General features: G+C 48.3%; 1 protein-coding gene across 1 annotated transcript in view; it reads left to right on the top strand.

Moving 5' to 3' along the window:
- The first annotated feature begins 211 nt into the window (after window positions 1-211).
- The window catches only part of C8B (complement C8 beta chain), a 38594-nt gene continuing 15702 nt past the window's right edge, over window positions 212-23103 (top strand). Inside the window, exons 1-7 of the mRNA XM_034653269.1 lie at window positions 212-368; window positions 7061-7217; window positions 10671-10812; window positions 12748-12889; window positions 15505-15637; window positions 17822-18019; window positions 21909-22149. Of these exons, the coding sequence (XP_034509160.1) occupies window positions 277-368; window positions 7061-7217; window positions 10671-10812; window positions 12748-12889; window positions 15505-15637; window positions 17822-18019; window positions 21909-22149 (1105 nt within the window). The 5' untranslated portion in view covers window positions 212-276. The remainder of the gene's footprint in view (window positions 369-7060; window positions 7218-10670; window positions 10813-12747; window positions 12890-15504; window positions 15638-17821; window positions 18020-21908; window positions 22150-23103) is intronic.

Raw genomic sequence — 23103 nt, 5'->3', positions numbered from 1 at the left:
ATCCAGGCAATCTGGACCTCAAGCCCCTAGTCCTCACTAACAGCCTGTCCTCCTGGCTGCCCCTACCTATAGAGTTTTCCATTGTTCTCCCTGGTGTCCAGAGTCATAGGTAAGTTTCTGTCCGCGCAAAGTCTAAGGGGTTTCCGGTCACTGCTGGCTTTCTGTTTACTTTGCTGAACTGTTTGCTCTATGGGGACAGAAGCTGCTGGCCGTGCTCCCTGTGCAGACCTTTCATGGCCCTAGGAGTCCCAGCAGAAGCTCCGTCACACACTGAAAATGAAGACATCTGGGCTGCAGGCTTGGGGGGCCCCGGCAGAACTGATTCTCCTCTGTGCTGCTCTAGGTTCTCTCGGCTTGCCTGGCTCCAGGTAAGTGACGGTTACAAATGATTCCCCGATCAATAATGTGACAGGGAGTATAAAGCCACATAATGCTGACCGCCTCTTTTTCGTGTGCCTATTGAATAAGGAACATCTCTCGAAGCAATTTGCATGCATTTGATAAAATAATATCAACAACTCTCTTCAAATTGTGGAACCAAGCATCTGACTTCAACAAAAGTTCCCAGAAGAAACTGACATGTTTAAATGTATTTTGTCACACTGAGAAGAATAGGATACTTGTTCTGTGTTCTGAACAAAGGCCTGGTGTGATTCTTTATGCAAAAGACGGTTTGTTATGTATGGAAAAAAGAACCAATTCACGTCAATGATTTTCGTTTATGAGAGGGACCCACTCTACCTGCTCATCAAGCCAAATTCTTTGGGTTCTCAGGTGCTCTTGCTCACTCGCTGGCTCTCTCTCTCTCTCTCTCACACACACACACACTCGGTATGTTCCCAGCAGATAAACGCTAACTGATTCGTTTCATCAGTTTTGTATTGTTAATAGGATATGAAACAGGCTAAAGGAAATATTTGAGTAGAAGTTCAAACTTGGGCTGCAGTAAAAGAAGTGCCAGGACCTGGCAATGGGGGGATCCTCCCCGTACATGACCCCCCCGAGCACGAATGCAGAAGTGCTCAGGTATCCCAGGCCACCGCGTGAGCAGCCTTCTGGGAAGAAGGACTATTAGTGCCATTCCTTTTGTTCATCCCGTAAATGCTGCCCGAGCTCACCTCCCACTTCGTGTGCAGAGCACCAGTACCCACTGGACACGCGCCTTGGTCTCAGCTCTGCTGAGCACTCAGCTGCCATCGGGCACTGCCCCTAAGACCAGGACGGCGACTGTTCACTGCCCATTGGGCACTTACAAATAATAGCTATTATGATTATCAAGAATCTCAACGTGGCCCCAAAAAGCCAAGCTACCCAGGCCTCCCTTATGTGCACGCACTATGTATATGCAGGGAGGGAATAAAGACCCAAGGAAATGCGTCTGGAATGGAGGGTGCCAGGGGCTCATAGCAACCCTACCCACAACAGTGACCCCTGCACAAGGCTCCTTGTCAGGCTCTGAGGATAGAGATGAGTCGGACACAGAGTTCGTGTTCTCATGGAGAAAGAGCCAACATGTGAGCACACGCTATATGTACTGTTGCAAGAGATGATACAGGGACAGCTGGGAACTGAGAGGGGGAGTGACCAGCCCTACTGGGCATGCAGGGGTCTGGAAAGGCTTCGAGAAGAGATAGTGTCTGAATATTTATATATGAATAGGTGTTTGCCAAATGGCCAAGGGGGTGGGGCGTGTTCCAGGCAGAGGAAGCACATTGACAACGGCATAGAAGTAGGAGGAACCTGGTGTGTTCCTGAAGCATCAAGTCTGTTTCAGGAGGCCTTGAGCACAGGCCAGTGTGGGGTACCACCAAAGACAGGATCAAGCGGGAGTAGGCAGGGTCGGAGCAGGGTGGAGTTGAAGAGCAGTAGGGTGCCGTCCAAGGAGCTTCAGCCATACCTTCTAGACAATAGGGAGTCGTTGGAGGGTTCTAAGCCAAGGAGCAACACCAGCAGGTTTATACATTAGAAAGTTCATTCTGACAAAGGATGTGGTGGTAGGAGTGGGTAAGTAGAGTGCCTTGTTTAATCCGCCAGGCATGTCCGAGGTGGATGTTAACCTCTTCTTCACGCTACGTAGAACGGCAAAATGATCCTCAAAGAGAAGATTCACTCCTGTTTCATCAGTCTCAATCCCATTCCCGGATTCAGGTTGGGCGTTCCCGCCTCTCCCCATGATTTCCACCGGGCAGTCCTGAACACAGCATGGATTTGAATTCCATGCTTGAAGTGGACGAATAGTCTTCAGTTCTAGAATGGGAGAAGCTGAGCCACCCCCCCCCCGCTCCTGTTAGCTAAGAAGGGTTTTTGTCTTTATTCTTCTTACGATCAAGTCCGATGGAATCATCACATTGCAGTAAGACCGGTTATTTATTTATTGCCCCTCTGGGCCAGGCACTTAGATACATTAGCTCTAATCCCTCACAGCTATTTGAGGTAAGTGCTATTGTTTACGGTTTTACAGAGAGGGAAACTAAGATTGAGAGACAGTGGAACTCACAAGGCTACTCACTTCATCTGGAACAGAATATGGATTCAAATCCATGTTTTTTCCAGTTCCAGAGCTCCTGTGTACCCTCATCATCCTACTCTCAGGTGCGTTGTTCCCTCTCTGGCTGCATTGTGTGTCTGGCTTGCTGGGCCCCCGTGCTGTTTCTCTATCTCTGGGCCACCCATCTGTTACCTTGAGATGTTGCTTTAAATTTTGTGCCTACAACCGCCACTGACAGAGAGAGAGAAATTGAAAAGCTGCCATCCAGAAGCTGCCCCTGCTAGCGAAGAGGAAGGATGCTAGTTGCAGAGGGGATGTAGCTGCCTAACAAATTGTGTGTGACAAGAAAGTTGTTGTGTCAGGGCATTTCTACAGAAAGCCAAAATATATTGACACACCCCATCTGTATAAGCTGATGGCTTGCAATTTACTGCTGACCTAATCCCGCATTACTCGATGGATCCATCTTTATTTTGAGCAGAGACTCCTGGTAGAAAGAGACTAGGAGACAGGGACCCTGTGAAATATGTCCTGATGTTGGCTGTAGCATTCCATACACTTCGAGCAAAGGCGCATCCCCCTCTAATGGAGAGGGGTATGTTCCAGGGGCTCGTAGGAGTGTGTTTATTGTAGCATTATTTGCAATTGCAAAACACTCGACAAATGTAAATTCCTTCAAAAAGAAAAAGAATAAATCGAATGCAATGTATGTCCTTTGATGGAACATCTAGGTAAAAGAAATGAACTAGATCTCTTTATGAATCTACAAGCATTGGGCTCAGACATAGAGTGTTGACTGCCAAAAGCAACTTGCACAATCCTATGCATAGAATGAGTAAAGCACACAAAAGCAGTGCTCTATGTTGCGCGTATGTATATATGTAAAAATATTTAATGGATCAAGGGATACATGTAAATTCCTGACAATAGTTCCCTCTGAAAAGGAGAAGGAAGTGGAGCTAAGGCTGGTATCACATGCAGATGTGAAACGTGTAGGGTTATTTTTTTATTAAACAAAAAAAAGACTAGGGGCACCTGGTTTGCTCTGTCGGTTAAGTGTCTGACTCTTGATATCGGCTCGGGTCATGATCTCAGGGTCGTGAGACGGAGCCCCGCATCAGGGCTCTGTGCTCAACACGGAGTCAGCTTGAGATTCTCTTTCTCCTCTCCCCGTGCCTCTCGTCCACTCATGCTCTCCCTTTCTCTCAAAGAAAGAAAGAAAGAAGACTTGAAGGTAATATACCAAAATGTTAATAATTGGCAATCCTGGGTTGTATGTGAGTGTTTATTATTTTACTTTCTGTACTTCCCTGGTCGTGTTTTAAGTTTTCAACATTAAAAACATACATTTTGAATGACAGAGTCGATTCAGCTGGTCAAAAGGTTCATCTGGTTTGTTTCTGTAAAAATCCATAGGCGTGAAAGGAATGTACTGTATCCACACACACAGGCTGGAATTTACAGATGCAACTTAATGCCAGCCTTTCTTTCAGATTTGCATTTTGCAGTACTAATAAACCACACACATCTTAACTGATGTAATTTACAAACATACTATTCATTCAGCTGATTACTTCATTATATTGCCACCTCCATAATGAAAATGGGGTGCAAAAATGAGAGATCTGGTGGCTATCACCACTTTTTAACCAAGTTCCTTCTGTAAACGATCATCTTGCCTATTAACAGGCTTTCAAATCTTAGAGAGGAAAATAATCGTAACTCTTAATAGTGTCTGTGCATGCATTACTTACCCACTCAGTCTCAACCGTGGCCCAGAATCAGGTTGATAGTTGCTGAAAACACAGTGTAACTGCTTCTGAGTTGAAACAGGAAGAGGATACCCTGCCGAGCTGTCAAATATATACTTAGCAGAAGCCGAATCGCAGACAATATTGTTTTGTCAAACGTGGGCAAATTAGTAGATAAGAGCACATTCTGAGGGGCGCCTGGGTGGCACAGCGGTTAAGCGTCTGCCTTCGGCTCAGGGCGTGATCCCGGCGTTCTGGGATCGAGCCCCACATCAGGCTCCTCCGCTATGAGCCTGCTTCTTCCTCTCCCACTCCCCCTGCTTGTGTTCCCTCTCTTGCTGGCTGTCTCTATCTCTGTCAAATAAATAAATAAAATATTTAAAAAAAAAAAAAAGAGCACATTCTGAGTCTCCCACTGGCGTGAGGCATCCTGCCTCAAGTAACCATTTTAAAGTATCCACCTGTGGTTTCCAGGGGAGTCTTTGACCTTTCGCTAAAGATCCAACTTTACTAGGCAATTGATTTTTGCTGGTCTCTGGGGCAGTTGTGGAGATGGATTTCACTGTAGTTAATATTATCTTCTTTTTAGGACTTTTGCCAAGTGAGAATGTATTGTTAATGACCTTGTCTGGAGTGATGTACTATGTATTTGAGTCAGTGGGAAATATGTGATGCTCTCCCTAATGACTCAATCTTGGAGACAGGGATGAAAGAAACTTTGCATAGAGAAGGAAGGCACCAGTGGAGAGGGTGCTGGCCAGGTTCCCTTGCAGGCGCCGTGGGGAAATGGATACAGAGGCTCTAGAGTCGAACAGACCTCAGCTCAGACCCCAAGACCACCGCATACCAGCTTTGTGACTCTTGGGCATTTCCCTCCTCTGACCAAGTGGCAGTGTCTTCCCACATTGCTGTGAGGACTCTGGCATGGGTAAAACACCTCTCACAGGGCTTGACATGTCCTGGGTGCTCAGCAAATCTGTTTTCTGTCTCATCTCTTGTGCCTTGAAAGGGAACACAGATTAAAAGGGATCGTACAGTGTTATATGCTTCTTCCGGTGGAAGAAAAGTAAAATCATAATACACCCATCATGTTATGTGTGGGGAAACGGGAGGCCTAGACAGATTCAATGACGTGGTCATTTATTCACCCTTTTACTGAAAGTCCCACTGAGTGCCAGGAACTCAACAGAAAGTGTTGCCTTACTTTCTAGACCTATATCAGGTCTCATGTCGCTTGACTGCTCTGCAGATGTGATACTATCTGCCTCCGTCCCCCACACCCTGGCCTCACCGACCCCCCACTCACTGCTCTGTGCTGCCCGTGCTCGGGACTGGCAGGACACTGGTCTTTCTTGGTCTGCTGGTGGTGCTAATGTTCCCCGAGGACTTATCTCTGGCCTGCCCCTCCTCTCAAGAACAGTATGACCGTCTGCCATAGCTTTGCATGATCAGATCTGTATCCCTGGTGAATATCTCTCTTCTCAGTATTCAACCCACATGGGAACTCGTGGCTGAATACTCTACGTAGGTGTTCCTTGAGCACCTGGAACTCAGCATGTCCCAACTGCATCTTCCCCAGCAAGCTCTTTTATGCCGGTGTTCCCCCCTCATGCGCACACTCTAACTGGGAACAAGCATCAGCCCGAACCCCTTCCCCTCTAACCCCTTCCTCTTACTTTCTATCCATTCCACCTGAGCCGTGCCTCATGTACCTGTCCTCTCCATGTGCTCTCCCCTAGACACTGCCAGAGTTCAAGTTCACATCACTCCGCGGCGCTACTGCACAAGCCTCCTGCCTGCGTGTCCTACATCCAGGCACTCCCCACCCCTGCCCAGGCACTCCCCACCCCTGCCCAGTCTCCACACTATGGCCCCCAAAGCACAGTTCTGGCCATGGAGCCTGTGTACTTAAAAACCTTGCCTACTGGATAAAGTCCCAAATTGCTAGACATGAGACATGTTTCTCTTTTCCTATCCTAAGACAAACTGTGAACTCCAGAAGGCAGAACCTGTGTTCTGTATTTCCCTGTGTCCCCTGTAGCACAGTACCCTGAATGTTGTTGGTTCTCAGCAAATGTTTCATGGACTCTTAACTTGAGAGGGTGCCTTATAGACCATCAAGTCCAGGGGCATCTGGGTGGCTCAGTCGGTTAAGCACCCAAATCTTGATTTTGGCTCAGGTCATGATCTTGGGGTTCTGAGATTAAGCGTGCCATCAGGCTCTGTGCTGGGCATGGAGCCTGCTTAAGATTCTCTCTCTCTCTCTCTCTCCCTCTGCCCCTCCCCTTCCTCTCTCTCTCTCAAAACAAAACAAAACAAAGCAACATCTAGTCCAAAGTCTCCATTCCCAGGACATAACACAGAGGCCCACAGTGAGGGGGGAATTGCTTAAAGTCCTGTATCCAGCTGTGGTTGTATTCCCTGCATATTTACAGCAGTTTAGAGTTTATAAAGTGTTTTTATATGTACTTTCTTAGTTAATCCTAGAAATAACCTTGTGAGACAGGTGTGATTCTCCCATTATATAGATGTGAAAAGTGAAATTCACACAGGTGGAAAAAGCAGACCAGGATCCCCCAGCTGCTGATGGACTGTCTTCTGCTCTGAGTGCAATGCTCTTTTGACCATAGCTAGCCAAAATGTAAGCCACTTATGGGTGTTCAATAACTTTGGTGGATGCATTAACCTATACTTGAATGAAAAACTACCAGCCTCGCACAATTGAGCAAATGTATATTTATTGAATGGGTAGGTGGGTGGTTGTATGTATACTTAATTCTCTTCTGACGCTTGACTCTGTTCTCTCATGATGACCCTTTAGAGGTGAAAGGCCACACTCTCTTGAGTCGAACGCAGTCAATGAGAGCCTTGCCAAGAGCAGACAGACGCGGAGTGTGGGTGTCACACTGATGCCTATTGATTGTGAACTGTCCAGCTGGTCCTCCTGGACCACCTGTGATCCCTGTCAGAAGAAAAGGGTAAGTACGCTGGCCTTGGGCGAGCTCTAAGCTTCCAGAAGCCCTAACCCTCAGTAAGATTGGTTGAGGCTGTGCTGACAGTACTTGGCACATAGTAGGACCACCGATAAATGTTGGCTTATTTAATTAATGAATTCTATTCCTCTGTGCTGCCAAGTAGTAGATCCTTTCTTCGATCTTCCAGTTATTTTCCTTGCGTATCTCTCCTTGCTCATGTTAACAGCTTCCTAATCCGACTTCCTGCCTCCAACTTTGCTCTTTCAGTCCATCTTCATGGTGCTACCAGGGAGCTATGAAAAATGCACGTCTGGCCTGTCTTTTTCCAGCTTGAAACCATTTGAAGTCCACACATGGCCCTTAGGCTCAAATCCAGACTCACGACATTCAGGGCTCCCATGATACAGACCTGGCCAATGTCTCCATAAAATACGCCCCACTCCAGCACACAGAACACCTGTCTCTCTCTGACCATTTCTTATTCTCTCTTTGCCTTTATTCATGCTGTTTTCTCAGGCTGGAGTGACCTTTCCCACTTCCATCACTGGCCACCAGCTCCTCATGATTTGAAACTCTGCTTATAAACCACCTCTTTTGAGCCCTCCCTTGACTTCTCAGCCCTCTGCACAGTGAAATGGGCAACGTTCTGCGAGCCATAATAGCTCTCTATTCTTCCTGTCATTTACTTTTCCTTAATGTTTTACCTTCCCATGAAATGGTAAGCTGTTGAAGGTTTATTCAATTCCATATCTTCAGTGTAGTCCAATCTCTAGCACATAATAGGTGCTCCATAAATCTGTGTTGTTTGAGCTCATGGTATTTTCTGACACCTCTGTAAGGAAGTGAAGACTGCTGTGCCACTTTGCATGAGGCAGGTGGGTAAACAGACTCAGAGCGGGTGGTGTATCAGATGCACCTGGCAGCAAGTCACAGGCCTTGAACTCAGGCTTCTGGCTTCTTGTCTAGTGTGCTCCCACAAAACAAAAAAAAGAAACGCATGGTCTCTGCAGTATTTATCCTTCAGGTTCCCTTGTCCTAAGAGGGCTGGCCCAGGATCTCAGCGCTAGCGCTGAGCAGAGCCGACGTGTCAGAGAAAAGAGAACGGCTGCCATTTCCCCAGCTCCTCGGGACATCAACGCAGCCATGGGCTAAGACCCGAACGAGGCTGTAAAAGTGGGCCCAGGATATTTACACAGTTAACTGGATCTTTGTGGAGAGCCACGCAGGATCCTTCAGTTCCCAAGTGAGCTTTATTGCTGAAGTTATCAACATCGATCCAATTATCTGTAGAATTGCTTCATCTGCACCATAAACCAGGACGACTCAGCATGAGCCAGCCAGCCAGAGCTCTTCACTTGGAGTTCGCTGTGCACTTGCCCTCAGAGGATGTCATCGCCCTCTGCGGGGTCACTGGCTGGGGGTTTATCAAAACCTTTCAACCAGAGTTTCGAGATGTCTCTCTTCCATCATTTCCACACTCCTCAAACCCATTTTGTCTTTGGTGCCTGGGGCTGGTCTTCTAGCAGTCTTCTTTACAGACTTCATCTCTGTCCTGCCAGCCTCTGCCTTGCAGCAGGAAAGACCCTCTGGAAATGCAAAGGAGCATGGGTGAATGGTTGTCTGTATTTTGCTGGGTGGTGGAGGGTGGATTTCCGGATGCCATGCAAGTCCAACTGTGGCTGGTGAACAGGGCATTCGTCAGAGGGCTGCTATCCTGGTTTGTGTTCTTTTATTGCACCAAACTCTCAGCCTACAGCTAAGATGTGAAAGCCACCAACTCTGAACATTTTCCCCCCAAAATTGTTTCTCATTGTATCATAGTAGAATACTAAATCTAACCTAACTGAGGCTTGGCATTACCTGCCCCCTGGCCATATCTCCCTCCAGCTCTGGCCATCTGCCCTCTTGTACTCTCCTCTCCTCTCCTTTCTGGAACCAGGCACACTCTAGTCTCTCAGGTTTGGTATAGCAATTTTTTCTGCCCAGATTACTCTTCTCTACCCTCCTCACACCGCCTCTTCCTGTTTGCCTGACATCTCTACTCATCTTTTGGGTCTCAGCTTAGTTGTGACTTCACCATCTCCTGAGTTTGCACCAGGGATGCCCCTGTCAACTTACAGAGCACGCCGTCCTTCCTCAATCATGGTGGCCATCACACCATGTTGTCACTGCCTGGTGCTTACCGTCACCATCACCACCATCTGCGATGACCTCCTTGAGGGCAGGCTAGAGGGCAGGACTATGATTAAAAACAGATAAGCAGTTATGAAATGAATGAGTCATGGGGATGAAGGCAGAGCATAGGGAATATAGTAAACGGTATTGTAATAGTGTTGTGTGGTGACTGATGGTAGCCACACTTGTGGTGAGCAGAACGTAATGTACAGCGTTGCGGAATCACTGTGTTCTAGCATAAACACCTATCTTTTTCAACATTGGGTGGCTCAATTAATGTTCTGGAAGTTAAGTATTTTATTATTTTATTTTTTTTAAGATTTTATTTATTTGACAGAGAGAGAGACAGCCAGTGAGAGCAGGAACACAAGCAGGGGGAGTGGAATCACTGTGTTCTAGCATAAACACCTATCTTTTTCAACATTGGGTGGCTCAATTAATGTTCTGGAAGTTAAGTATTTTATTATTTTATTTTTTTTAAGATTTTATTTATTTGACAGAGAGAGAGACAGCCAGTGAGAGCAGGAACACAAGCAGGGGGAGTGGGAGAGGAAGAAGCAGGCTCCCAGTGGAGCCCGATGTGGGGCTCGATCCCAGGACTCTGGGATCACGCCCTGAACCGAAGGCAGACGCTTAATGACTGAGCCACCCAGGTGCCCCTGGAAATTAAGTATTTTAGAAAAAACAAACAGGAAGTTAGAGAAATGTTGACTGCTAAAAATTATTAATAATAATAAAGAAAAATAAGTACAAGAATTTGTGTGCCAAACTAGGTACCAGACAACGTAATGAGATTTCATATAGAAATCATATATGTAATTGAAACGCCATCACTATACATGTAGGTAATTCATGACCCCTATTTTGTACACGAACAAACGGAGATCACAGAGGTAGATTAACGTGCCAATATCACATAACTACAAAGATTCAGAGGTGCACCTCCTTTTTCATTTGTAAGATACCGAGTAAATAAGAATACTTGAAACCACCCATTGGAGTAATCAAGCTGAGAGATTGTGGTTTTTTGTCATTGAAGTGGTTACATTAGTCTACTTACCTTTTGACTCTGAAGCCCAGGCTTTTCTCACATTCAGCAAATCTGCATGGATCCCTGCAGATGCAGACATCAAAGGCAAGGTCTCTGCCCTCAGAGAGCTCATGGTCTAGTTGAAACAGTCAAGCAAACAGCCAATTGCAACATGGACCCTTGAGTGTACCCTCAGTTGCTGAGGTCCCTGCGGCTGTGCCCTTGGTTCACCTTGCTCTCCTCTGCCATAGTACAGACACGCCTACTGGCTCCGGCCCTCTCAGTTCTACGGGGAACCATGTAACTTCTCCGACAAGGAAGTTGAAGACTGTGTTACCAGCAGACCCTGCAGAAGTCAAGTGCGATGTGAAGGCTTTGTGTGTGCACAGACAGGTATAAAGGGATGCAGGAGTGGGAGGGGAAATCTAGCACGTGAGGTGATGACCCCCAAGGATGGGGGAAATGGCCATTACCTAGTGCTCAAGGTCAGGGTTATGTGTCCGGCCGGGAGGCCTCCTCGTCCTCCTTGATCTCTGTTTACAAAAACAGCCCTATAGAATAGGTATTCATATGATCTGCTTTTAATGAATTAGGAACTTGGGACTTGGGGAAGTTACTTGCCCAGGATCAGACGGCAGGAATAGAAGAGCTTGGTTAGAAACTGGGGAATGCGAGTTCCGTTCGCTGGCATGAAGGACACCAAAAGCATGTGGGCTGGAATCGGTGATCCTGAGTCGAGGCTGCTTTTGACTTTGTGACCTAGGAGAAGTCGCTTAACCTTTCTGCGTGTTGGTCCTCTCAACAGAAAATTGGAAGTGATGTTAATACCTCATAAGCATGCTCTCAGCATCAAGTGACACAGTGGGTGTGAGCGCTCTTTGCAGACCGTGAGCCCGGCTGGCTCTCTCAGAGGCTGGGGCTCAGTACAGTGCGGAGAGCCTACAGCAGTTACGTAGGGTGGTTAGATCATTTATCTTGACTTTTGCATTTCTGCATAACCAAGTACAGCATAGCCCCTAATGTGTGATATAGTCAGTAAAAAATTTTGATTAAGGGAAAGAAGGCGAAAAAGGACAGATGGATGGAAGGAGGGAAGGAAGGAGCATACAAATGAATAATCATCTGCTGCAGAACTAAGTAAACACTTGTCTTTCCAACGTGTCCATCCCGTGAATTCAAGCAAACCCACGCCTCACTGTTTCTCCAAGTCTCCAGCAAAAATATAAGTATTTTGACCCAAATTATCTAGATGGGAGTTGCAACTCTTTACATTCACTGCACCCACATGGACTGTGCTTTGGGATTTTTCAAGAAAGAGTTAGAGATTTTTAGAGCCACTTCCAGGGCTTATTGCAAATGCAGAATTCTACGTAATAAATCTGAAAGACTTTTACAGTGTGTCCATGGACTCATTATGGCCAGTGTTCCATGATTCTGACCAAAGCCATAATGGTTATTCAGGCAGACTTCAGTTTAAGTGCCTTGTAAGAAACATTTGAAGACCAGATTGATATTCTTCTGCTTTTAATATTGGTTAAAAATGGTCAGACACATCTAAGGAAAGAGGGTCACCTGTCTTACAGGCTTTATCTCCCATGAATATACAAGTAAGAGAGGGAGTCAAGTTGGTGGCGGGGTAAGCATTTAAAGGAAACAAAAGTGCTGAACATAGAGTTCAAATATTTTTAGAGTTTAAAAATAATCTAAATGGCTATGGTGTTGAAGGCAGTGCTGTTTAGTGGGAAGAATTTGTGGTTAGAAAGTTAGTTTCCAGTCCTGCTGCAGATATTACCAGCTTTGTGCATTTGGCCCACCAAAACACTACTAAGAGTAGTAACACTTACCTAGCACTTACCATGAGCCCCTACTGTTCCGTTTATTCATTGAAACCCCCAAGAACCCTGGGTATGATGACCTCCCCATTTTACAGATGAGCAAATTGAGGCAGGGTGGTCAGGTAACCTGTGGAAGGTCACACAGCTAGCACTACTTGCAGGACCCACCAAACCCAACTCCCTTCACCAGCCTCAGGGAAAGAAGTCTAGACTTCTCTCCTGTCTGGCCACTTCAATCCCAGCCATGAAGACACTTTCCCTTTCCCCACCCTTAATAATCTCCCCTCCAAGTGCATTCAGAAATGCAACACTGGCTTCTTTGGGGGAATAAGCTGTTAATGCCATTACTGACCCACCCACCCTGACACACGATGACTAATCAAAATGGCCTTAAAGGCCCAGCAAAATGTCTGGCACACAGTAGGTGCTCACGCCATGTTTGTTCCCCTCTTGGCAGCCACGTGACTCTGGGTAACACCCTTTCTCCTTCCAGGGAGGTGTGTAAACCGCAGACTTCTCTGCAACGGGGACAATGACTGTGGAGACCAGTCCGATGAAGCAAACTGTAAGAGGATTTACAAAAAATGTCAGCATGAAATGGACCAATACTGGGCAATTGGCCGTCTGGCCAGTGGGTAAGTCACTGTCCTCCTGTTGTGTACATGGGAAGGCACGAAATTAAATGTTAAGTCTGGAGGAGAGGAAGGGAGCTGATATTAACAGAGTTGCTGCTCCTTTCTTCCTTTCTGAAAAGAGATTGTACAGAAAGTGGGTGCTTGTAGCTGCTCTCTGAAGAGGCTCCAGGGAGCTTCAGGAGCCCGTCCCGGGGACAGGTAGAGGCCACACGGAGGGCTGGGTTAGGAGCATCAGGGACGGAGCTGTGCATGGAGATCATACCGGCTTCACGCCAGGGCTGGGGGTGAACGTTTATTGAACACCTGCTACGTGACTGTGTTAGGTGCTTTCTAACCATTACCTCTGAATCCTATTGACGACTTGTGGGGGAGGCATTTTGTATGTTTTTTTCTAAGATGTATTTACTTACTTTAGAGAAAGAGAGCACATGCCGTGGAGAGGGGAAGAGAGGGGGGGGGAGAGAGAATCTTAAGCGGACTCTGTGTGGAGCCCAATGTGGGATCCGATCTTACAACCTTGAGATCATGACCTGAGCCAAAACTAAGAGTCAGACACTCAACTGACTGTGTCATCCTGACAACTTGCAGGGGAGGTCTTCTCTGTGTCTGTACCTCGAGGTCCAGCACAGGGTCTGGCCCAGCGGCTAGGCTCCTAGGGAGGTGGTGAAGAAATGGACTTCTGAGATGGGTCTGTGGTCAGTCTGTTTCAAGCTTCTGGGCACCTCTGAGTTGATCAGTCCTCTGGAGAGATCAGAGGGGCAAGGTCAGATGGGAGCAAACCAGCCTGGTGTTTGCTGTACCTGCCACATTCTGCAGCTGCTTAGCCCCCAGCAGGAAGAGTGAGAGCCTCCGCTCACACGCACTGGAAACCACTGTACAGGATCAGTGTGGGGAAGACATCACCCTGAGTGGGATTCACTTTCTTCCTAAACAAAAATCCCATCTTGCTGCTTAGAGGTTGTCGTCAGAGAGAGAGAGACTCCTCCTACGGGGAAGACCTGCTCTCAGGACCACCTTATAAGCTGGTTATTATAATCCCCACCTCCTCAGTAAGGAAACCGAGGCCTGGCAAAGTTGAGAGAGTTCCTAGGGGTCACGTGACAGAGGGTGATGGAGTGGACATTCCACCGGCAGTAGAGCCAGACTGGAGCATGTAGGAGGGGACAGAACGACAGCTCACTGGCCGTGGGACCTCGGGTGAGGACCTCGCGGGGCTTCGGTTTTGTCATCTGTAGAAGGAAGCCATTAATACCCTCCTCTCAGGTTCTGTGAGGATCAAATAAGCTAATGCGATTGTAGCAGACAAGTGAGAGGCAGCTTGCGTGGAGGGAAAGGTGCGGCCTGGCAGTGAGGCCTTGGGCAGGTCCCTCACCCTCTGTGCCTTACTTCCCTCCTCTGTAAAATGGGAATCATCATCATAATCACTACCTCTTAAGGGTTAATCCTTATGAGGAGACAATATGTGTCCGTTGATTACGACGGCAGCCTCCACAAAGCAAGCACCACGTTCTACTGGTTAAATAAAATAAACGTATAGACATTATTACGAGACATGAAACTGTCACAGGAAAGAGCACCTACGACAATTCTGCTAGGACTGGAACCGTGGCCAGTGCACAGAAGCTGAGGGAAGACAGAGCTTTCAGTAGTAGTGAGAGCTGGTCAGGAATGGAGGCCTGCCGTAGGAGGCAGTGGGAAACAAGGCTACGGACTCGATTTCTGTCCCTTCAAAACAGACGCAGTGATACCTGCTGCCCTGGGCTGGGACTCTATAAGGTGACCCGTACGTAGCGTCACCCACTGCTGTGTCTGTTTCTAGTTAGCGCCTCAGTAAATGATGATTGTGCGGTGTCTTGTGATGGCGATCGTACAGAATTTCAGAAGGAAACCTCCACCCCAAGGGCAAATTCAGTGTCATGGGACAGAAGACACACAGATAATATCGAAGATTAATCACAGACCGAGCAGTGTTCGAACACTTAACAAACATGGGCATATGCAATCCTCACAACAGCATGAAGCAGAAATTGTCCTTGTGCCCATTTTACAGATGAGGAGACCAAGGTACAAAGAGGTTAGCTGGTTTGCCTGAGGTCACATTACTAGGAAATGGCAGAACAGGGATTTGAGCCCAGGCATCTGGCCCCAGAGTCCCTGTCCTTACCTTTTTCTCATAAGGTAGCTATACAAGGACAGACTGATAACTGCTTGAGGGGGCAAGCACGGGGTCTTAGGAGGCCTCTAGTTTAGCTCCGCCAAGTGTTGGTCAAGGCTTCCCGTGAGGCAACGACAGAGCTCAATCTTGAAAGGCAAGGAAGAGATAAAACAGTGAGTGGCTGGAAGGGCATTCTGGGCACAAGGAACAGCACTTCCGCAATAGAGAAGGAGCAGAGAAGATTGGAGGACGAACAAGCATGTCCCAATGGCTGGGACTAGGGTATATGATCTTGGTCTGGAAGGGCCACAGATGAAGCCAGAAAGCTGGCTTGGACCAGAGACTGAGGACCTTGAATGCTGTACCAGAGAGTTTGGGTTTCCCTCATTAGGGTCTGCCAGTGAAGATGACCTAAACAGATGGCCCTAACCTCTCCCCGCTTTCCATGCCTTCCCTGCAGGATAAATCTGTTCACCAACAGGTTTGAGGGCCCGGTACTCGATCACAGGTATTATGCCGGTGGATGCTCCCCCCATTACATACTCAACACGAGATTTAGGAAGCCCTACAATGTGGACAGCTACGACCCACAGGTATGTGCCAGCCAGGAAGCCTCTGCAGGGCAACGGGGGGAGCACACACTAGGGAGCCCACCAGCCTGGAGCTGCGAGCTGGGGGAGCGGGGACGCATCACTCTTTCTCTTTGAGCTTCCATTCTTTATGTGTAAAGTGGACAGTTCCTTCCTCAGGACAGAGTGGCAGGGCTGGCGTGCCACGGGCCGTCACAGCGAGGGTCATAGTAGCAGAACTACGCGAGCGACGGCGTCAGAGCCTCCTTCCTTGGAAGATGGAAGTAAGCCGCAGACTTGGAGTCCCACAGACGGGGGGGCTCTGCAGCACAGCGTCTGAGTCAGCCTGGGTGCTCTGAGCCTCAGTTTCCCAGCCTTTCAGTGGGAGAGGATTAGTGAGACCACATGTGTCAATGCGGAACACAGACAGGAAGCACGTGGCTCCATGGGAGGGGACGGCGTCCTTGGGACGTAAACCACTTTCCTGTGGTTACTGCCAAGTCCCCGCCTACCAGAACCAGGCATTCTGCTAAGCTGTTTCGTCATCACATATTCCACCATGTGAGCCCATGTTCCTACAAACATGCCAACTTCCAAGCATAGCTCACAGAGGGTGGGGTTTGGGACAGGCTCTGACCGCGCGCGCGCACACACACACACACACACACACACACACACACACACANGTTCCACCATGTGAGCCCGTGTTCCTACAAACATGCCAACTTCCAAGCATAGCTCACGGAGGGTGGGGTTTGGGACAGGCTCTGACCGCGCGCGCGCGCGCGCACACACACACACACACACACACACACACACACACACACGAGATCCAGGGGAAGGACGTGGGGTCCAGGCCTGCTGTGCCCCACGTCCCAGTCTTACTTTAGGCTGAGGTCCTTCTCCATGCTGGGCCCCAGCTTCCTCATCTGCCACATGAGCGGGCTGGACTGCGTACGAGGGAGTAGTTGAGGAGAGTTTCTACTTTTAAAATTATGCTCTCCTGAGGGTTGGGTTACTACTTGCTCCTCCTCCCTCTCCTCTTCTCCCCGCACATCCTTATGGGCCAGAAAAGAGACATGGACAAGCACAGCCTGCCCCACCAGGCCCACGGCCACCCCCATGGGCTCTCCTTTCAGGGGAGCATCTCAGAGCAGCCATTTATCATCCTGGCTAAAATAGCCCCGACTCGGCAAGACACACGTCGTAAGTCTCCCCTCTGCAGAGCCAGTGCTTTCTGAGGGCCGTGTCGGGCACTGTACATGTCTTCTCCATGTGGACTCAGTCCTCAGAACAAACCCAGTGGGAGGAACAGCCATCGTCTCTGTGGGACACAGGAAGAAACTGAGGCATACGGAAGTCAAGTCGGTCATCCAAGGTTGCTCGACTGGAAAACACGTTCCACCTCAGGCCACACTGGGAATCCCTCTGCTCCCTTCCTCAGCAGCTGAGTGTTATGCGACCCGCAGGCAACCAGAAGCCGACGTGTGGGGGTGGAGACCACTGGGGACAGGTCCCTCCAAGGCCATCAAGGCAGTATCTTTGGCAGCTCCCCTATGCACAGAACAATGAGCACTGATTTTTGAGCAAATGGCTCTTCTCAGTCCTCTGGAAGGCACTTTCCCTCCGTGTCACTTCATCCCCACTGCACCAGCTTTGACCAGACCTGGTCAGAGGTCAGCTGCTCTCCCCTTAGAGCCTCCTCCCTGGCCTGCCTCTCTGACCCCAGATTCATCCCTTCCAGTCCAACCCCTGCGATGTCCCCAAATGATCTTCCAGAGGGTCAGCTGTGCCCATGTTGGCTCTCTCTGGATTGAATCCAGATTTCAGAGCCAGTAATGCCAACACCTCAGCATTTTGATGCCAGCACACTGTTGCATCTTCTGGGCCGACCGCACTGGAATCCCTGCACGTTGCCGAATACATTTCTGTTCTTTTCCACCTCTGCGCCTTTGCCTAAGCCGAGTCCCCAAGTCCCCAGCTGAGTCCAAGTCAAGTCCCCACCTCTGAGTTTTGCCCATAGTCTGTCTGTCCTCCTAGGTTGGGAGCTGAGGGGCTGGGGAACACAGTCGGCCCTGAGGTTCCTGTATCCAAAGCCTCTAGTCGAGAGCCCTACACACCGTACGAATACAGTGGATATCTGTTGACTTGTGTGGAACTGATGTGAGTCAGATAAAATTCGAAACATTTTCTTTTTTCCTCCTCTAGACCCAAGGCAAATACGAATTTGCACTGACAGAGTATGAATCGTACTCAGATTTCGAACATAACGTTACAGAGACAAGAGCAAGCGTGTCTAGTTTCGGCTTTGGTTTTAAAATACCTGGAATATTTGAACTTGGTTTCAACACGGCAAGTGGTAATGGCAAGCAGTTTATTAGCAGAACCAAACGATTCTCCCACACTGTAAGTACCCTTTGCTGGTCTTTGGTTTCTGCGTATCCATTTGAATTTTCATGCCCAGATGTGTCTGTGCACCCCGTTACTACCAGGCCTAGCAACCAGTTATATCTCTGTTGTCCTGAAAATCTTCTCGCAAAAACCAGCACGGTCTTACATGGACTTACTTCTTAGAAAGGCCAGGCAGTGGTACATACTTAGTTATTTTCTTCTTCTGTATTTATGTTCTCACACTTTCTAATGAGCTTTATCCCATAGTTTTCTTTTTTTTTAAGATTTTTAAAAAAAGATTTCCTTATTTGAGAGAGAGACAGCACAGAGGGGCAGAGGGAGAGGGGCAGCAGACTCCCCACCGGGCGTGGAGCCCCATGCGAGATCCTGACCTGAGCTTAAATGAGCCACCCAGGTGCCCCTCTCCTGGTTTTCATTATGCATGAGATCGTAGCTTTTCCAGACCCAATCATCTCTGGAGGCATTTCAGCCCCCAGCCGTTTAACTTCCCATCCTAAACATTGAGCTGAAGTTCCCCTCCAGAATGTCACCCAAGACCTCTTCTTCTCTGACTTCGTGGGACCTTGGGTGGAGTCGACCACCCCATCACACGCCTGTTCCTCCTGCTTGTTTGCCGCTCCTCATCGCTTCCCCTTCTGGATTCTAATCCCCCCACCAGCTCTTTATTTAATTTGTGGCCATCTTCTCTTCTTATCCCTCAACCACGCCGGGTGACCTCTTCTGTCCCCGCTGCCCCACTGCCACCAGGGCAAGCCACACGCCGTTGTCACTGCTTCGACCTTCTGCTATGCTCTGACCTGCATCGCACCCTCTTATGGGCATCATTACCTGACTGCCTCACGGACACTTCAGAGCAAGCTCTTTCTCCCCAGTTTTCTGTGTTAAATAGCATTTGTTTCCTTCTACTTTTCCAGGCGAAGCATTTCAGAATCATATTTTGCTCTCTCTCTCTTCTCCTCCTTTCCACATTATCTGGCCACCAAATCCTTCAGGGTCACTCTCCAATATTTCTTAATCTAACTTTGATTTTATCTTAAGTAGCCCGGACCCTGGCATCTGTTGCTTGGCCCCCCGAGGGGTCTCCTGTCTCCCGACTTGCCCCTTCAGACTTACGTGCTGCCAGAAAGACGTTTCTACGATACTAATCTAATCATGTCACCTGCTCCCCCTTGCCTGTGAGATGAAGGTCAAAGCCCGTGAGTTGGTGGAAGAGGAGTAATTGGACTGGGAAGTAATGGGATATGATGTTGGAGAAGCAGGTGACAGGCAGTCTTGAGGAACCTCAAATTCCTGAGCGAGGAAGGTGCATTTTATTCTCTCATCCCTGAGCATTTTCAGCATGAGTGCGATGTGTTTGAAAATTGCTCTGAGTGGAACACGGAGGAGATCAAGTCACCTATAATGATTCATATGAGGAAAAAGTGGTGAGGGGCTCAGAAAGGTCTCTGCTGCTGAAATACCGACCAGCAGAGAATTAGTAGTAAACGTTAGCGGTAATGTTACAGTCTTTGTGTGTTTTTCCTTATCTTCTAGGCTCTGAGCCACTTGGGGGCACAGGCTGTTTCTTTCATCTTCAGACTTAGGATGGCACTTAGTAGGTGCTTAAGGCTGAAATATAGTGATGAAGGGTGGGACTCATGAGAAGGAACGTACTTTGCTGGAGAGCAAACAAAGGGTGCCATCCATTTACTCCTTCCCTTTCTCCTGTTCCCCATCCCACCTCCACCTCCCTGATTCAAATAGCCGGTTATAGAGTGCTTACGGTGTTCTGGGCGCTATAGTAGACTTGGGGTCTAGAGACAAATACAGCCTGACTCTTGCCGTCAGACTCACAGTCTAGGAGGAGAGGCAAATGTGTATGCAGATAATTAATGCTTAGTTTTTTGTATCAGCTGGAATACAGCATGGTATGTGCTCTAAAGGCAATAGAAGCAAAGCGCAGTGCTATCCCGGAGAATGGAGTGGGTGTCTGGGAAATTCAGGGATGGTGTCACATAGGCAGCAGCAGCTAAGCAGGGGGTTAAAATATAAGTAGATGGGCATCAGGCAGAAAAGGGAGGGAAGAGCATTTAAGGCAGGAGGAACAGCATGTGCAAAATTGTATTATGAAGAGAAAGGCAGATTCGGGGAACAGTGAGAAGTTGGATTGATGCTGATGTGTGGTGTGGGTGGCGGGAAATAGGAAGGTATGGGGAGGACCACCTCACCACCAGGGGACGGAGTGTGAGTTCTTATGTTCACAGGAAGGGAACGGAGTTTATTCTGGAGACAGTAGAGGGCCAATGCAGGGTTTTGTTTGAAGCCCAGAGGGCCATCATAACACAGGCATGCCTCGGAGACACTGCAGGCTTGGTTCCGAACCACTGCAATGACGTGAATGTCACAATAAAGTGAGTTAAGTGAATTTTGTGGTTTCCCAGTGCACACACAAGTTACGTTTACACTATGCAGCAATCTCTTAAGTGTGCAATAGCATTATGTCTGAAGTAACAATGGACATACCTTAATTAAAAATTCTGCTAAAAATGCTAACCATCATCTGAGCTTTCAGCAAGTCATCGTCACTGATGACCATAACAAAAATAAGAAGAAGAAAATGTTGAAATATTACAAGAATTACCAGCGTGGGACACAGAGATACGAAGTGAGCCAGTGCTGTTGGGCAACGGTGCCAATAGCCTTCCTTGATACAGCTTGCCACAAACCTTCAATTTATAGAAAACACAGTATCTATGAAGCACAATGAGACAAGGCATGTGTGTAAGACTCTCAGAGTTTTAAGAAGTCAGCTCTAATTGGAACAGTGAAGGCAGGCTAGAGAAAGGAGGGAGATCAGTGGGAAGGCTTTTATCAGCATCCAAGCAAGAGAGGAAATGTACAATATTTAGAAAAATCACCAACAGAGCACTGCTTTGCTTGGAAGGGTAAGGAAGAAGGGAGAGTCATGAGTCTGTTGGACAGGACTAGAACGAGGTGAGCGTAAGGCAGGGAGCAATGAGAAGCCCGGGCAGTTGGCACCATGGGAGCTGGCATGGCCTTCTAGAACTGATAGGTCAAACTGGCTGTAAGTTTTAAGATTGGTGCAGAAAGTGCCTCGTGGACATTACCCACCCTCTTACCTTTTCCTCCGCCTACACGCCAGCATAGGAGCTTCTCGCCTCGGATTATACTAGTATCTCCTGGATGCTTGCAGTTCACCTGGCGTCACCCTTTTTCAGTCTGGCCCCTGCACTAGGGGTCCCCAAACATTATCTGTAAAGGGTCAGAGAGTAAATATTTTAGGCTTTGTAGGGCCCTAGGGTCTCTGTCACAGCTACTCTGCTCTGCCGTTGTGGGCGACAGCAGCTATGGAGAATGCATGAACGACAGGCCATGGCTGCATTCCAGTAAGACCCCATTTATAATACCAGGAACCTTATGCGGGTGCAGGCTGTAGTTTGCTGACTTGTCGTACGCTACAATGTGTCGCCTTCCTAAAGCACCACTTTGTCTCACTCTTGAGTGGCCTTCCTTCAGAATTCGAAAAGCATAAACAAAGAGACTGCCTTGGCAGGCAGGCAGGCCCCGTACCCTGCCAGAGCGGCCCCGGGTGCACCTGGGCTCCCTGCCACGTCTGCCTCTGGCTTCCTACCCTTCTCTTTCCTGCTTTGCCGCTCTGAGGAGGTGAGTTAAGAGCAAGTTCTCCCAAGCTGAAAGGACACTGGAATATTTATGAGAAATGAAAGCTTGTCAAGGAGGCCCGTCTTCCCTCAAGCATCCTCAAGGAATCATAAGAGTGATGACCCCAGGCCAAGAACGTCGGATGGTATTTGTAAAGTTCATCTTCTCGTTCCAGATTCCTAACTTTAAAGGTCTGGTTTTCCCGTGTTGGTATTTCATTTAGAAAAGCACATTTCTGCACGCGCGGTCTGACCTTGAAATAGCACGTTACAAGCTGAAACCCAGAAGCCTCATGCTCCATTACGAGTTCCTTCAGAGAGTCAAGGCGCTGCCCCTGGAGTACAGTTATGGGGAGTACAGGGATCTCTTCCGTGATTTCGGGACCCACTACATCACAGAGGCTGTGCTGGGGGGCGTTTACGAATACACGCTCGTCATGAACAAGGAGGCCATGGAGAGAGCAGGTACACAGCCCAGGGGACCGTGGCTTTCCCGCCGGGGCCCACGTGAGCTCTGTGAGGTGGTGGGGAGAGGCTTCTCTTCGTTGGTAGGAGAAGAGTTATAGGCTCTGTTCCTACTTCCTGTCTCCCTCCCTGGCTACAGTCTCACTTGCAGATCTCCCCTGTCCGTAACCTGTTAATGCGGGTCCCCCTCCACCCATCCCTCTGTCTGGGCGGTCCTCTTTTCTACAACTACTGTCTCTAGACAACAGCCCCCAAGCTCATGGCTTTAAATGCCCCCAACGTGTGGAGAAATTCCCATGTCTTTTTCCACCCTGGCTACTTCCCGGCACCCAAGAGCTTATGTCCAAATGGCTCCTTGACATCACCATTGGGATGTCCAACTTCCAGCCCCACCTTACACGCCCCAAAAGTCAACTTTCACTTTTCTTTCCCAAATTTGTGTCTTCCATAGCCACACACATCTCAGAATGGTTTCACCATCTAACCACTGGCTCAAGCCAAAAACCTAGGAGTCAACCTTGACTCTATTTCTTTCCTTCTAGTCGATTAGCAAGTCCCATCAGTAAGTTTGAGGTGAAACTCAGGATTCTGCATTTCAAACAAGCTTTGATATGATGTCCATGCTGCAGATCCCTAAACCACATTTTAAGTACGAGGTCACAGATTATTACAGTAGCCTCCCAACTAATATTCACCTCCCATTGCCCCCCCCCACACTCTCTTCTCCCTACACTGTAATTACAGGACTCTCGACCAACGGCAGGCCTAAGGTGTGACTCCTGCTTCCCAATCCCATGTTCTTTCCTCCAATGTGGCACTTGCCAGGTGACCTGCCCTGGGTCACATTGTTCACAGTGGCAGAGCCACGGCTTGATTATAAGTCCATTGTACTTGCAGGAGGACACATGGTTTGTGATGTATGTGGATTTAAGCCAGGGTGGCCTCAGTCTCACT

The sequence above is a fragment of the Ailuropoda melanoleuca genome, chromosome 2, assembly GCF_002007445.2.
Source record: "Ailuropoda melanoleuca isolate Jingjing chromosome 2, ASM200744v2, whole genome shotgun sequence".
NCBI lineage: Eukaryota > Metazoa > Chordata > Mammalia > Carnivora > Ursidae > Ailuropoda > Ailuropoda melanoleuca.
The sequence above is the reverse complement of the archived record's forward strand: the minus strand, read 5'-3'. Positions and strand labels throughout refer to the sequence as shown.